The 15,631-nt window shown below is 38.7% G+C and overlaps 1 protein-coding gene across 3 annotated transcripts in view; it reads right to left on the bottom strand.

Moving 5' to 3' along the window:
• Positions 1-15,410, bottom strand: part of GLS (glutaminase) — a 57,383-nt gene extending 41,973 nt beyond the window's left edge. The window contains exons 1-4 of one of the 3 annotated variants that reach the window (XM_062578492.1): positions 15,063-15,410; positions 7,858-7,954; positions 7,233-7,354; positions 879-1,008 (exon numbers count right to left, since the gene is read on the bottom strand). In XM_062578492.1, coding sequence (XP_062434476.1) covers positions 879-1,008; positions 7,233-7,354; positions 7,858-7,954; positions 15,063-15,376 — 663 coding nt within the window. In that variant the 5' untranslated portion in view covers positions 15,377-15,410. Of the gene's footprint in view, positions 1-878; positions 1,009-7,232; positions 7,355-7,857; positions 7,955-14,129; positions 14,221-15,062 lie in introns of those variants that run through there. The other 2 variants (XM_062578489.1, XM_062578491.1) reach the window with 2 other exon arrangements.
• Positions 15,411-15,631: the final 221 nt, after the last annotated feature.

Here is a 15,631-nt window from a genome sequence, read left to right as displayed (position 1 = left end):
CACATAGCAACTGTAAAAATCTCATTATTGATTCATTATTATATTCATTACATCATTACCAAATAAAGTATTTTTCTAACGAAAGTAAAAGCTTCAACATGTTCTAAGAGGAACTCATGTCCTACTAAAGACACATTTAGGATCTTCAAAACATTTAACATTTTAGCTTGCAAAAATGTTCGGGTTTTTCAATCAGTTTAATGAAAAGAAGAACTAGAGTAAACTTTAATAATTACACAGGTATGGCATTGACAATTATGCCTGTCACACAACCCAGCCAGTCATGTAGAGTAGCATACTTCTTTAACAGGCTAAATTTAGTCTCACAAAATTATATTGAAATTTTATAGCTCATGTAAAATAAAGAACACCACACTATTTTATCTTTCTGACCTCAAAACTTTTAAAGATCCTAAGATGATGTAAACTCTGAGAGGTATACAGCTCTAAGTTGCACTACAGACATAATTAAACTTGCAGAACTATTTTATCAAGTTAATAGTTTCACTTTTCCCTTAAACGTTAAGGAAAAAAAATCTCTCTACCTAAGAATGAATTAATTTGAATTAATTTGATCAATTTCAAGAAATCTATAGCAGTCTGACACTGCTTCAGAATGGCAATAATATACAAAAGAATGAGAGTAGGGTTCTAAATTAGTGTAACAAACTGAAGCCTGGAAAAAAAAATACTGGTTGAAAGATTTCAAAGAATTTCTACAGTGTGTTCTAGTCTGATTCCATTTTCAGAACACCTCAAAAAAAAACACAGCTGTACTTTGTTTCTGGCTGATTTTAGCCTTAGCAGCTTTTGAAGGAGAAAAAACAAACAGAAGACTGGTGCACGAACACACACACACACATTCACAAGTAAGTTACCTTTCCTCCTGATTGTTTTTTAGCACTTTCATACAGCTCATCAATATGTGAGGTAAACGACATAAAATCTGGAATGACAAACTTCCGCCTGAAAGCTTGAGTGAGCAATACAATATTACTTTGTACACACCTGCAAAATGTGAAAAGTAAAAAAGTTTTAGTATTTTGACAAGGAATTGTCAAAAAACCTACTCCAAGTAGCCACTACCTGCCCCTGAAATACAGGCAGTCTCTTGAACTTGTATCTACAAGAATACATCTTCATTAGAAAGAATTTTCCATCCCATAAGTTACATTTTTTAAATTATTTACAATTGTTTAATTGTGTTCACTTTTATACCTTTTTATTTCAAATCTCTTATTTGAGGTTTCAACTCTGACTGTACTGCAAGGTACTATCAATGTCTTATTTTGTCTTCAAGTAGCTCAAGATCCAAAAGTGATCTAAGTCACACATTTCTTTGAATCATCACTATGCAAAGGTCTTCTAATCCAGCCCTTGTTCAAGGAAGTGCTAATTTCAAAGTTAGATCAGGCTGCTGAGGTTGAGGGTTGGTTTCCCTCACTTCCAACTGGTCTCACCATGAATTGGGCCAGAAAGCTATCAACAAACAAAACCAAGAGGGAAGACGGTTTAAAAAGTATATAGCCTACTAGGATAGCGTAGGGAAAAAAAAAAAGTGGAAGGACTCTGTAAGAACTCCTAAACTAAACAAAATTTAACAGTTAATACCTTAAGTCCATCTCTCCAAACTATCACCAATTAAGTGATCTTTGTTGTATTTTGCCCAAAATACCGTTACAGTTTTGTCCACACCCTCTAAATATGAACATATCTGGTACATTTAAAAAACCGATGAGGTGAAAAAGAAAAGACTTATCTGGGAGAAACAGAGGACCACAACAGGAGCTGAGACCTGCTGTTGCAAGTGGAGACCGTATAGTGGAGGGGTGGTAGCTATGAATGGGAACAGAAGCAGGGGAAGAACTGGCAGACGTTGCTTTATCAGCTGAAACATGACCTGATAAAGAGTATTAGCAGCTCTAGCCCAGAAAAAGAAAGAGAGGAGGCTTCACTAAACAAACAGTAATTTCCTGAGACACTCATATTGTGCTTTCTGTCAGTACTGAAGCACTAACATGTTGTTCATTTAGACAAATGAAGTGTTCAAACTTAGAAGTGTCTAGACTAGTGCTACAAAGCGGAACGTATTCTTCCAACGAGGACTTCCAAAAAGTTAATTTGGAGGGGGTGTGTGTGAATTCTTGTGGTTAGGATTATTGGAAGTAAATATTCTATTATTTATAGTCGCGAGCAGTTCAAAATAAAGTTGCAGGAAGATCAGCAAACAGAGAGAATTATCTTCCCTTTCAAACACCCTCCTTCTTTGGGAGCTTCAGTTTAAACTCCTTTGTACTTAGACTTTAACTCAAATTCAACGGACAACCATTTCGAACACTGGTATGCAGCACTCTAAGAGCAAAAGGAAAACAGCAGAGAAATTTCTTGTGTAAATGCTGACATCTTAAGAATTGCTCAATCTGTCCAATCGGTAATAAGCCTTGTTAGTCCATTTTAAAACAGTAATTTATATTGTACTTTGTCAGGCTTATCTATTCCTTTTTCATAGCTATATGGCTTGCAAAAATTCTGTTCACTTTTGTTCCCAGCAGCCTCCAATCACAGTTACCTAACTCCAGGTGGAACATCCCCCTTTTAAAAGTAATTAATACCAGTTCTGGTAGCTATGTGTGCAGAAGTAAAAATAACATACAGATACATGAGGTTTAACCTTCAGATGTGCTCCAACATAGTTTGTATCATTCAGACAATGCTAAAAGCTCTTCTAAGAAAAAAAAATCAGGAGTTCTCGTAACTTCAGAAAGACTAAACAATACAGTGTGCAAAACAATTGGAAGGCAGTAGGCATTGAAATGTAGTCTTCTGATATCATACTGCACTTCTGAAACAACAGGACACACGTTTATACACTTACCACTCTACACCAAGTCTAATATGCTCACTTCAGTAACTATTAAGCAAGAGATTGGTACCCATTACACAAATGGCTACGCTGGTTCAAGATATTACCATACTTCTGCAAGCAGATATGGTTCCTAGCCTTCTGCTAGGACAGTATCTGGGTATTTATCCTTGTTATGTCTTAATCCAGGCAAATCAAATGAATTAGCAAACAGATTAAATACAGGGGTTGAATTAACATAGATGCATATTTGAAACAATTACTGCATGGAAAAGCTATGAGGGTCTTAGTAGGCTCCAGTCAATGGGGTAGTATTATTTTCAGTCAGCACAGTACACTAATCTTAACAGCCTCTTATCTTCTGCACCTGATATCTCCCCACTGATGCTTCTAAATTACATTCCAAGTATCCCCAGAGAGGAAGGGTCTGAGGCTCAGGAAGAATGCAACAATATGGAAAAAAAAATCATAGGAAGGAAATCTTAAATAAAGTAATTTTTTTACATTTATTCATGTATTTTTTATTTGTATATGTAAAGGTCTCTCTAGAGTCAAACAGAAAGTGCCACATAGCACTTACCATCCCCCCACACACAGTTATTCTTTCTTTCTCAGATGCTTTCTTCCTCTATGAAAACACCTCCCCAAACTGCTACATTTTCCTAGTACATTTAAGCTACATACTATCATACTGCTCTTCACACAAATAAAAGGTCAAAACAAAGCAAGGTGAAGACAACAGTGGTATGCTCATCGGGGACTCTGAGCGACCCTTCAATTTTTATGTCTATTTTGTGCACATGTTGCATCCATCCATTCATCAGCAGCAAGATACAATTCAGAGGAATGTATACTGCAATTTTCTATAAAAAGAGTAATTTAGAGACTAAATTCAATGAACCCCTATCAGAAAGATGGATGAGCACAGAGAATAGTCATTCATAGGTGACTTTCTCATGAATATTCTAGAGGCAAATAAGAAAGCAGTGCATCTGTTCTTTGCAACGTTTATAATGAATTTGCTAGCTTCATCTTTGAGATGGATAAAATAATCCTTTCAAATTTATAATAAACTACCCCTCCAACAACCAAAAGCTCTCAGCAAACCCCTTTCCCCACAACCTTCTAAAAAAATATTAAGATGAGTTTTATGAATGAGTCTTCAGACTCTAGCACAAAGTTGGGACCATCTTGTTCCTTCGGGTTACAACTTGTTATATTTATCCCAAGATATTTTCCTCTTATTTTGAGTTCTGGCTCAGATTGCTCATTATTCCTTTCAGCGGCAAGGTACACAAAGTAGAAATCTGCTAAAAACTTACTCTGAACTCCTACAGTTTACAGGGAGTTGTTAAACTATCTATACAGTAGAACGAGAACCTGATAAATCTTTCTGTTTAAACAGTTATACTATAAGCACTACAGTAAGGAATGTAAAGCTTCACTTCCATCTATCAAAAATAGTTTTGTACAAATGTTTAACATATTCAGACATTTTAGAGAAAATAAATGCAAGACTAATAGTTTTTGATAAATAAGATTAATATTTACACAGCTAAAGAGCCTTCTACATCTTCAGTCACAAAAGCTTTTTAATCGCTTAAACTAATAGGATAAAAACATTTATTAATATCTAGGTTAAGTATCTCTAAAATGAAAGTTTTCAGGATTTGCTATCTAGATTAAGCGAGGAGCATAATAGGTCCACAGAAAATATAAAAGCCAGTCTGAAATCTAGTAACAGATTGTTAGGTTTATGCCTAGAATGGAACATATCCAGATTGCTGCTTCCTAGCAGCAGATCAGAGGAGATTTGGCTAGCAAGACCACAATTCAAGGTCAATAAAGTGGGACAGGCAGTGCCTTCTGACAAAGGCTAAGTCTATATAGGCTACATAAGTTACTCTGAAACAAATTTAAACTCACATAGTATTCAATAGCTACAATCTCTTTCAAATTTACGCTCTTCTGAAAATAAGTTTATTCTGAATGCCTCACAGCCTTTTTTTCTCCCTCCTTTTTTGTCACAGACACTGACTACTATTACTAGTTAAGGAAAAATGTTTTCACAGGTCCAGTTAGCAAAGTGCTGCAAGTTAAAGAAAAAGCTATGGGAAAGCACAGGAGGATTGTTTAAAAAGATTATTAGGAATTTTCATACAGATTACCTAAAATGTTATAAACACAGATCTAAATATTAGGATATGTCATAACATACACACACTTCATGAGGAAGATTAGAGTGCATCAATCAAACAAATTTTGAAGATTAAGTTTTACCTAACAGTAATTAGATTATTACATTTAAATATAGTACCATAGCTACACGGAGAGTGCAAAAAACAAAACAAAACAAAAAAAACAAACAAAAACCCCACACCCTAAGCCAACTGGAATGCTGTTCTGCTCTTTTACTAAGTAAGCCCCCCTCAATGAGATATCATGCTACCAGGACTATGTACTACGTTATATAGATACATCATAAGCAGTTGATTCAATAAATTTGTCAAGCTCTCTCTCCGAAACACGCGCGTCAAGAAAATCTTCAACGGCAGCAGCTCTGGAGATAAAAAATGAAAAATCCAAGTCTTTTTGCTGGTAACATGGAGATTTTCTTCTAACTTTTTTTTTTTTTTTTGTCCTTTAAAATGCAGAGCATTAACCTTATTGTGAATGTTTTGGCTTTTCAATTTTAACTGAACTGCAATCTACTGTTTAGAACAAGTAAAGAATTGTTAAGCTACTTTTCTGAAGCTACAAAATACAGATGTATGACCTAGTTTGGACTGGGTTTGATTGATTTAGCCAAGCTTCTGCTATTGATACTCAATGTTTTTTACCCTTGCAGCTTTATTTGCTTTAACAGCTTTGAATTCAAATTCAAAAGGAGAATTACCTCATCAACTCCTATATTTGGGAACTGAAGTTTCAAAGTCCTGAGGTAAGTGACAGGCGAGCAGTTAAGTGACTATATTTCAAATTTTAAACATTTGGATAAGAAAATTAAAACCAGTAAAAACAAAGAACTCAGTTTCAAAACTGCATATGCAGAAGACCTCAGAGGAGCAGGTAACTTAATTTTTTTTTAAAATCTGTTTTTCTAAAAACAGGTTGAGAATGCCTCCTGATGTGAAGGAAAATCTGCTACATGAAAAGGGATCACCTTTCCATACTCTCTATAGTCTTTACATAAAAACTCTTCCTACACAAGAAGCAACCATGTAAGTTTTCAAAAAGTTATCATAGAAGCATGCACTTCCCTAATATAGGGGATCCAAATCCTAGAAATACGACACAGAACACAATCCAGTTTTCGAGCCTCTAACTAGCAATTGTTGTTGTTGTTTTAAAAATATAGAGCCCTTGCCTACACAGAATTTGTAGTCTACCAATACAAGTAAGCCCTTTTGGTGCAGATGTAACACACAACAGCAAGAGGTTTTTTCAAATCCAACCACACACCAGAAGGTTTCTAACTCTGTAATATGAAAATAGCACTAAATAGCGTTATTTCACCACTTTAAAAAATGTTTGTCCAATACAGAATAATAAAAATGTACCATTCTGAAAAATGCACACTCATGAACTTCATGAAAGAAGTAGCTTTTAGGTATTATTTTCCTTGCCCTGTAGGGAACAGAGAAGTATAGGCTCAAAAACATTCTAAAAGTTCCTTTTCCCGATATGAGTCCCCAAATTTACAATCTCTAGCACACAAAATAAACTGTAAATAGGGGACAGGATGAATGGGCTTGGAAGATAAGCTGACAGTGCTTATACTGTTTAGCTGACTACAGACATTTCTTAAACAGAAGTATCAATAAAATACCACACATACATCTTTCCAGAACAGTCCAAAGCAATGTCTATAGCTCTAAGTGTTCTCATCTCTACATGCCTTAAAGTTTAGTTCACCTCTCTATTTTTCAAGTATTCAGTTTTAGAGTTAACCCCACACATGCTCTTAACTCAATGCCAAAAATTCTGTGAAAAATTTTATGTTACACAGTAGCAGCTCAATACCAGAAGGTTAAAAACTGCTGATGCAGTGAGAAGTTTCATGTGCTCATACTGAATATACCATGTTGCACCAATTAATTTATTTGGCACTCAACTCAGAGTTGCAGTATGGGATCATATATACACACAAGTAACACTGATATACAGAACTCCCGTGGAGACACTGCTACATTTCCTGAAACCACAGAACAAACAATATGAAAATAGCATCAGTATGACTGTGTGTTTCACCCTCTTTCTAATTATACATTGATTTATATATCCTATGTCTCTCCTAAGAAAACAGTCAACAATATACATACAACATCCATTCAGAATTGTGCAGTAACATTATTAACAGAAAGTTTACTTTTTAAAAAGGTCTTTGTCCAGCATAACACCATCTGAAGTTGTTTGAAGGGCCAGTCTTAACATATCCATGCACTCTTTCAACCTGGGATCAGATGTACGTAATCCTGTAGATTTGAGTGCCTATTACAATAAAACAATAATTACCAAAATGAAAAGATATGTTATTACAATAAAGCTCTCTATTGTTCAGTCTTATTTACCAAAAGAAGAGACACTTGTTACTACATAGCCATCAACATAAGGGCATGTTGATACTTTCTGTTGAGCCTTTTGCCATTTTGGCTACTTCTGATGTCAAAAGATCAGTTTTAATATTCATGGCAGTCCAATTACACTTTACATATTCATAAATATGACCCAGCCACAGCCAGGCACATAGACCCTTTTAAGCATACTCTCACACTCAGTGTGTAAGTGAACAACAATACTAGTACAATCCTGGTAGTTCTCTTACTTGATTCGGAGACAACATTGGGAGAAAAAAAAGTCACAACCCTTGTTGTGGTTAACCATGCATAACAAAAGTTATTTTCATCATATTTTTTGCATTTGGAATGTTAAATAATAATAATGATAAAAACTTCCAATAGTTCTCATACAGCACTTTGAAACAGTAAACTTACAGTAATGAATTTATGAACTGGTATTTTTTCTTGCCCTTCCGCAATAGTATAGAAGAGAAGATCTTCCAAGCTAGGCAGGAGACCTTGCTTCACCTTGCTGGAAAGAAAGAAAGAAAAAAAAAAAACATAGGCACAAATTAATTTACTGTAGATGTGTACATACAAACACACGAATAAATATGCATATGTGTATGCACACATGTGCACATATACACACATATCTATATACACACATATATGTATGTATATTTATATACATACATTTTTGCATTGTTTACAAAATGTTTGTTATCAATATAACTGCTACCCTTAATTTCAAAGGATGTTGCAATCAAAGTTGAATTCAGCTTTAGACACAAAAAAATGGTACTATCAGAAGAAGCATACATATGATATAGTTAAAATAACTTGTTTGTTATTGTAAACATGCCAGTAAATACGACTCTTACTTTATTTCCAAGATTATATTTAGAAAGTTGGCAGCAGATTCATCACATTTTTCTCTTTGTGATGGTACATAAGATAGAACTTGCACAGAGGGTGAAGTATTTCTAAGACTCAAAGACTTCCATATCTCCTAACAACACTGTAAGAGCCGACTGACACAATTCCACAGACTAGAAAAAGAGATGATGCATGTGTATTTTCTTCAAAACTCAGTTTTTATAAATCACATTTTTTAAAAAAGAAAGTTGACCATAGACCAGTAGGTTGTCAGTTAATGGAAATGATTCAAATCAAGATGCAAGAAACACCTGAAGGGCTTTTGTCCTCCTAAAAGCCTGCGTAAGTCGCATCAGTTACAGTGAAAGCAGGCAGAGCCATCCGCAGCAGAGTACAGTAACCTAAACTAGCTCAGACCCCAGAAGCAGCAGCTCTCAGCACGCAGCCTTAGCAGAGCTAACATGCAGTACAGGTTCACCTCTGATGATCAGTGAGTAATAATACTACATTGGCTTTAAATTTTTCCATGAGATGTACTGTTTAACAAGCCTGTACCTTTTCATAACTTAGATCTCCATTTTAAGTGAAAGAAATCTACCAGAAAAAGTATCAAGACTCCTTCCAAGAAGGCCATGATCCTTCAAAACCTTCTGAAGCTTGATAAAAGTCTTACCTCAGAGTTTCATCTTTCCTTGACATTCTTACAGCAGGTAGGAAATGTAAGTCTATACTCAACTCTTTATACTTCCCTTGTAACTAACATATTGCAACAGATTATTGGAATATTACAACAGATTATTGGAATATTACTTCGGGAGTATACACTTCCACACAGGCAGATAAATCCTTTCAGTCCTCTGAAGTGCTTAGATTTCTTTCTAGACAAAGTCAACTTCCACAAAACCAGTATTTTAATATTTGGCAAATAAAAATAAAAATCATATTCTAGTAAAATGTAGTCTAACTAAAATGGATAGTATATAGTCTTACATTATTAGCTACCAATTTTAAAGATCAATCTTATAATCTAGTAATATTAGGAATAATTTGTTACTATGCTGTAATAGATAAATTATTTCCTAAAACTATAACTCTGCTTGAGAGAGTGAGAGAGCATGTGCGCATGTGTGTAAAAGCGGGGGAGGGAAAAAATAAAAACAGATTATGAAAGTTCTCACGTGATTTAAAATTCTCTGAACTGCAAAAAAAGATGACTCTCAGACTTCTGGGTTGTAAGTGCAATAATAAATACTGCTATTAGACATAGAACCTAGGTGGGCCAATGCAACCTTGTAGGCAGATTTAATCCTTCCTCCTCTCCTTACTCTAGTTCAACAACAGGTCAGAGTGATGATTAATTATTTTTAATAAAAAACTAATTATATCTAAATACCTTTTAAAATCTGAAGGTAGCCTTTTTGATTATAGCCATCTCCCTCCTTTCCTCACAACTAGCAATAAAAAACAGTAGTAAAAATCTCACTTATTTTCCAATTTAATACCTACATACTAAGAACAGAAGACAGCTTTGTAAGGCAACAGAACTTTCCTTGTTTTTCAGTCTGGATTAGTCCGGCTGACTAATGCATAGACAGGCTGGCAATTCAACCAAGACAAACACTTGCAACTACCTCAAGCAAATTACTGAACAGCATTTTTCTTGAAGAAAATGTAAGTCATCCATTTTGCACATTGCAGTTCCAATCTTTTGAAACAGCATTTCCAGACAAGCCAACAGAACCAGAACCACCAACACACCAACAGAACTTTCACCCCACATCTGCATCTTAGCGCTATACTTTTCTTAAAGCTATGCCAAACAACATATTTAGTCTTCATCTCTGGATTTTAGTTGAACGCTCTGTATAAATAGGTAAGCTCTCCTAAGTGCTGAGAATATTTTAATGTTTTATGCAATGTCTCTGCTACAAGACTTGTTACTAGATTGCTGGAGATCTGACAGCATACATTCAGATACATATTCCACTTTGACCAAACAAAAATAAAGAAAATTTGCAAACATATTAAGAAATTTTAACTGATAAGCAACTTCATTAAAAGTTGTCTAACTATCACTCAGAATTATACAGCCGTCCCAAAAGTGAAATTCCTTGGAAGGGTGCAGAACAAGACTTCAAACATTCTACCAAGATTCTCTGCCTCTTCTTAAGATTTGCATCTAGTAGATGTGCACTTTTCATAACATATGTACTTTCTCCTGAAATAGTTTCCATATCTTTCGCATCTGCTGCTGCTCCATATTGAGTCAGTCAGCTTAATTTAACAATAGATCTGCACTGACTGCCAAAGCAAAGAGGAGAGCATTCAATATATTTACAGAAAATTACTCTTTCTCAAATAGTCCATCTTTTGATAAAGTTTATCAGTTAAATAGAGGTGGAAAAGCTTGCTCTGCAGTTTATCAGGTCAATGATGTCAGTAACTAATGTTTGCTTAACCTAAAAGCAATGTTTTGGCACCATGAGCACACTTAGCAAGACAGTGTTGTTCAGCACAGGTTGTAATGAGCTATGTTTTTGAAGTCAAGGGAACTTCCTATTTTCACAGTCAAGGTAAAGAGGAAATTCCAGTTTATTCTGTGCTTTGTGAGTCACTCCAAATTCTGACAAAATACAAAATGTAAAGGGAAAATAATAAAGCACTAGGATATTACAACTAGACTTCTTCAGTGGTGCTCTACTCCGTAGATTAGAGTATGGTAGATGCTCCACTTTTCACAAGCTGCATGCAAAAAGCAGAAGTGCAATGATTTTGCTATCCCTATCAGACCCACAGAGGTCCTACATAGACAATTTATTTTTTGTTAAAGCTGAATTACAATTCTTTCTTATTTAATACTTAAACTGTTTTATGTTATAAGGTGGGTGCTTTTTCTTGTTTTAGACAACCATCTTATAGATTATCCATAAATAGATGGACTGAAACTGCCAATTCATTTCACACAGGCTGTTTACTGGCTGATGAAACTATCACTTCTGCTATCTAATAGGGATGAATGGCTAGAGCAAGGAAGCCTTATCCTAGAAAAACATTCATGCTTTACACTTTCGGTAACTGGATAAAATGCAGAACAAGATTTACAAAATCATTGATGAAATAAAGATAAGACAAAATTGATAATAGTATCAGACCTCATGGTTAACAATAAGATATCAACATAAGCTCACAACAAATAGAAGTTACAATAAGTGGCAACAAGCAATCTGAAGTTATTCTCTATAAAGCAGGTACCCCACAGAACCTGCCACAATACTACAGATAACTGATCCGCACTGAAACATGAATGCCTGTCATGTCACCAAAGTACTAGCTCCTGTCCACGTGCACAGTCAGGCACTGAGCCCATCAACAATGGTGGGAAACTGTTTACCTAAGAACTCTGCAAGATTCAGAAAAAGCTGTATTTATAAACCTTCATACCAAAGCAGAAATCAGAGCGTTTTTGCTGGAAGAAAAAGAGTTGCTACTTCAAAGCTTTAGTTAGCCTCTAAGGAAATTATCAATGGTGTGATGGAAACCAAGGTAAAATACAATTTCTTGCATCTGCAAGTTACTGTATCCACACACTGTCAGCAGAGTCAAGGTGAAATGAATCACAGTCTGATACTACATAGTTATTCCTCTATAAACGGGCCTGGATATCAAAGTAAAATGAGTTTTAAAAGATATTTCCAAGATTTATTCCTGTCCTTAAAAAGGAGCACTACTATCCCCTTGCCACTCTAAGAAGAAAGCGATGAAACACCTTTGCTAATCATTTTTTTGTATTCCATAAACTAGTACCCATCACTACTATAATTTAAGTGTACTTTAAAAGTCAGACTTGCTCAAGTTTTGCTCCTTCCTCTTACATGACTAAAGCCCTCGTAACTTAAAAACAGCTTGTAGGAAAATGAACTATGTTTGGTCCTACACCTGTCTAATATAAGATGTAGAAAGAACAACACAGTTATACTGAAAGTAGAAACAGACACTTAAAGACTACACATTTATAATTAATTACCATATTGTTGTTTCTTAAACATTTAGGTATGACCATAGATATGATTACAATTTAATCCACAGCCTTCGTTAGTCAAAATTAGTGGTATATAACCAATTCTCAGGTTAATCTCAAATATTTTTCTTTTCCAAAATGCATTACGTCTCATGTGAATATGTACACGGGAGGTTGAAAATAATGGAATAAAGGAGTAGGGGGGGTACATGCTTAGGAAAATATGTGCAAGGGGACCTGGATGAATAAACAGTTTATGCAATACGATCCTAGTTATTTCCCTAGCTACAGGCCCCCTAGTTTAGTCGCTATTCCCTATAAGGTATTAATCTGTTCTACATTTCTGCACAGTCTCTACGTGAAACATTTTAACTTTTTACCTGTAACTACTACTCTGTGTATACAAGATTGTTACACAAGCAAAGCAATAAAAATATCAGTTCTATCTTTTGACATTGCAGGTTATTCCATTATCCTGGAACCATGACTTTACAATAAAAGCGCTAAAGAGGAGGAGAAGAAGAAGAAGAAAAAAGGAAAAAAAAAAAAAAAAAAAAAAGACAGCTGTCTGCAATCCACCTGCAAAACACACAGTGTGAATGCTGGATGGGGAAGGCAAGGCACTGCAACACAGACCAGATTAGGCCAGTTGTCAGTTCAGTCCAGCATCTGAGAGATCTTCACATTCCTTCCAAATCCTACACCCTGACTCAACGCAGCAATTATTTCCACATATTCCATACCTCATACAGTTGATTAAGGAAGATTTTCACAATTTGGCATTAAAAAAAAAAAAAAAAAAAGGCAAAATGGAAGTATCCAGCAGTTTGGCTGATCCATATTAGCCAAAAGTTTGGCTAATGTGCCACCAGGAATTCCTGCACAGCCTGAACTGAAAAAAAAAAAAAAAAACACTGCCAGTTTTTAATTTGTTCATAACTAAATGCATAGCTATCCCTTTTTCAAGGCTTTAGGTAATTGTTCTTTGTATATTTTGTGGTAAGGCTCAGAGAACAAGCATCTAACTTTCAAATACATTCTTTTGTCAAAGCAAAAAAAGAAATGAAAAAAAAATGTTTAATTGGTTTGTGACTTTACGGCTTTTCCAAATGTATTAGAAATGAAACTATTTCCCTAATTGATGGAAGTTGTTATAAATACTGAGTTTAAGAAAACATCATCTTTTGGATATATCACCTTTCCAACATATTGATTACTATGAAATTCATATTATTTAATAAATCAAAGAAAAACCCTCAAGGCAAGGTGGGTTTTTTGAAGTTAATGGCACTGTATGTGCCATTGAAAACATCTCATTGTATGTCTCACTGAAAATGAATGTGTCAACTTTATAGATCACACCTGCTTGAACAACCTTAAAAGTGATTCTTTGTTCCATTGGGCATAAAAACAATTCAAGCGACAGGCTTCATACACGACAATATACCAACCTAATAACAATAGAAATATATATATGATATGTATTGTTATACTTGGTTATATAAAACATGTATGTGTACAGACTTTTCTTTTTAAAAAAAAAAAACAAAAAAAAAAAACGTGTTTAAAGGCATCAAGCATAATTTCTGCTGTCAAAAAAGGCTGTACCCACTGAAACAAAAGGCTTGAACCAAGCCAAGCAGGAAAGTATTTGGTGAGAAGTGAAAGGAAATAAAAACAAGATAGACTCTTTCCCCTGCCACCAGACTGAATGAGCACTAGCTTGTACAAAAAAAAAAAAAAAAAAAAAAAAAACTCTCCCAAAACTAAAACCACTAACAAGCTAAGGGCTAAAGCCTTCCAGACTGACCTTGGGGAATCTCCTCCAGATTACCTCCCAGCAGTAGGTTAACAGTGACTTTGCTCACTGTTAAAGCACCATACCCTTCCTTCGTCTTACTCCCTCCATTTTTTGCTTTTCTTCTTCCAGCTAATACGTGTGGCAAAGCATCAAAAAAAAAAAAAAAAAAAAAGGCCTAGTTTTACAGATTTTATTTCCGCCTCCCCACACAGAGCGCAGACACCGAAGACACGTGGGCAGCCTCGGGGAGAGCCAAGGGGCAGGTCCCAAACTAGCACAAAGGGGAGTCTGCACAGGGCTCGCAGTTCAGCTGTCAAACTTCGTGTGCGAGGTTATCAAACAGATTAAGTGTACACAGGCTCAAAAAGCTACCGGACGAATTAGGAGACAAAAAAAAAAAAAAAAAAAAACAGAGAGAGAGAGAGAGAGAGAGAGAGAGATGAGGAGCGATCCAGGAGACTTCGCAGAGCCGCACCGCGCTGGGGGCCACCGGAGCGCCCAGCGAGCCGCCGCCCCGCCTGCCTCGCCACGGCCCCCGCCCCGGGGCGCTGCCGCCCGCACCGCACGGAGGCGACGCGCTCGCGCCCGCCGCGCTCCCGCGGGGGCCGCTCCAGCTCCCGCCGCGGGCGCGCGGCGGCCACGAACGAGCACAGGCGGCCGGGACCCGCCTCGCCTCCGGGGCCGCCGCCGCCCGCAGGATGCTGCCGCGCGGCTCCCGCTCCTCGGCGGCGGCCCCGCGCGGAGGCCCCCGCTGCGCGCCCGCCGCGGGCCCTGCCGAGGCCGCGCCGCCCGGGCGCCCGCGGCCCGCCGCGCCCTCCGCCGCGCCCCGAGCCCCGCCGCCGGGGGGAAGCGGGAGCCCCTGCGGCCCTCCCCGCGCGGGGGCGGCGCTCACGTGGCGCCGCCGCCGCATCCCGCCGCCCCGCCCCGCCCCGCCGCACTCACTTCTCCCCCCCGCCGCCTCCGGCCAGCTCCTTGCCGCCGCCGTGGTTGTTGTTGGCGCCGCCGCCGCCGCCGGCGGGGGGCTCGCCGGGGGCCGCCGGCGGCTGCTGCGCCGCCTTGCCCGGCTCCTCCAGGGCGCCCTCGGAGCGGGTGCACCAGCCCCGCGCGGCCGGCGGCGGGCCGCGGCGGGCCGCGGGCGGGCTGGCGCCGAGGGCGGCCAGCGGCGGCGGGAGGCGGCCGGGGCCGGCGGCGGGGCCGCCGGGCTGGCTGAGCCGCAGCAGCTCCCGCAGCAGCGCCGAGCGCCACAGCCGCATCATGCTGCGCCACTTCCCTCCGCCGAGTGCCCCCGCCGCCGGCCTGCGGCGCCGCTCGCGCCGCGCCGCGCCCGCCCCCGCCGCCCCCTCATTGGTGGCGCCCGCCTAACTGTCAGGCACGCGGCGCCCTCATTGGCCCGCGGGAGCGCCGCTCCGGCGCGGCCACGCCCCGGCGGCGGGCCGGGCCGCCGCGGTGCGCCGGGGTCTGGGCGCGTGGGGCCGCCGGCAGCGCGGCGGGCCGGGCCGGGGTCCGCCGGG

The sequence above is a fragment of the Rhea pennata genome, chromosome 6 (genome assembly GCF_028389875.1).
Source record: "Rhea pennata isolate bPtePen1 chromosome 6, bPtePen1.pri, whole genome shotgun sequence".
NCBI classification, from domain to species: domain Eukaryota; kingdom Metazoa; phylum Chordata; class Aves; order Rheiformes; family Rheidae; genus Rhea; species Rhea pennata.
This window is presented reverse-complemented; position numbering and strand designations above follow the sequence as displayed.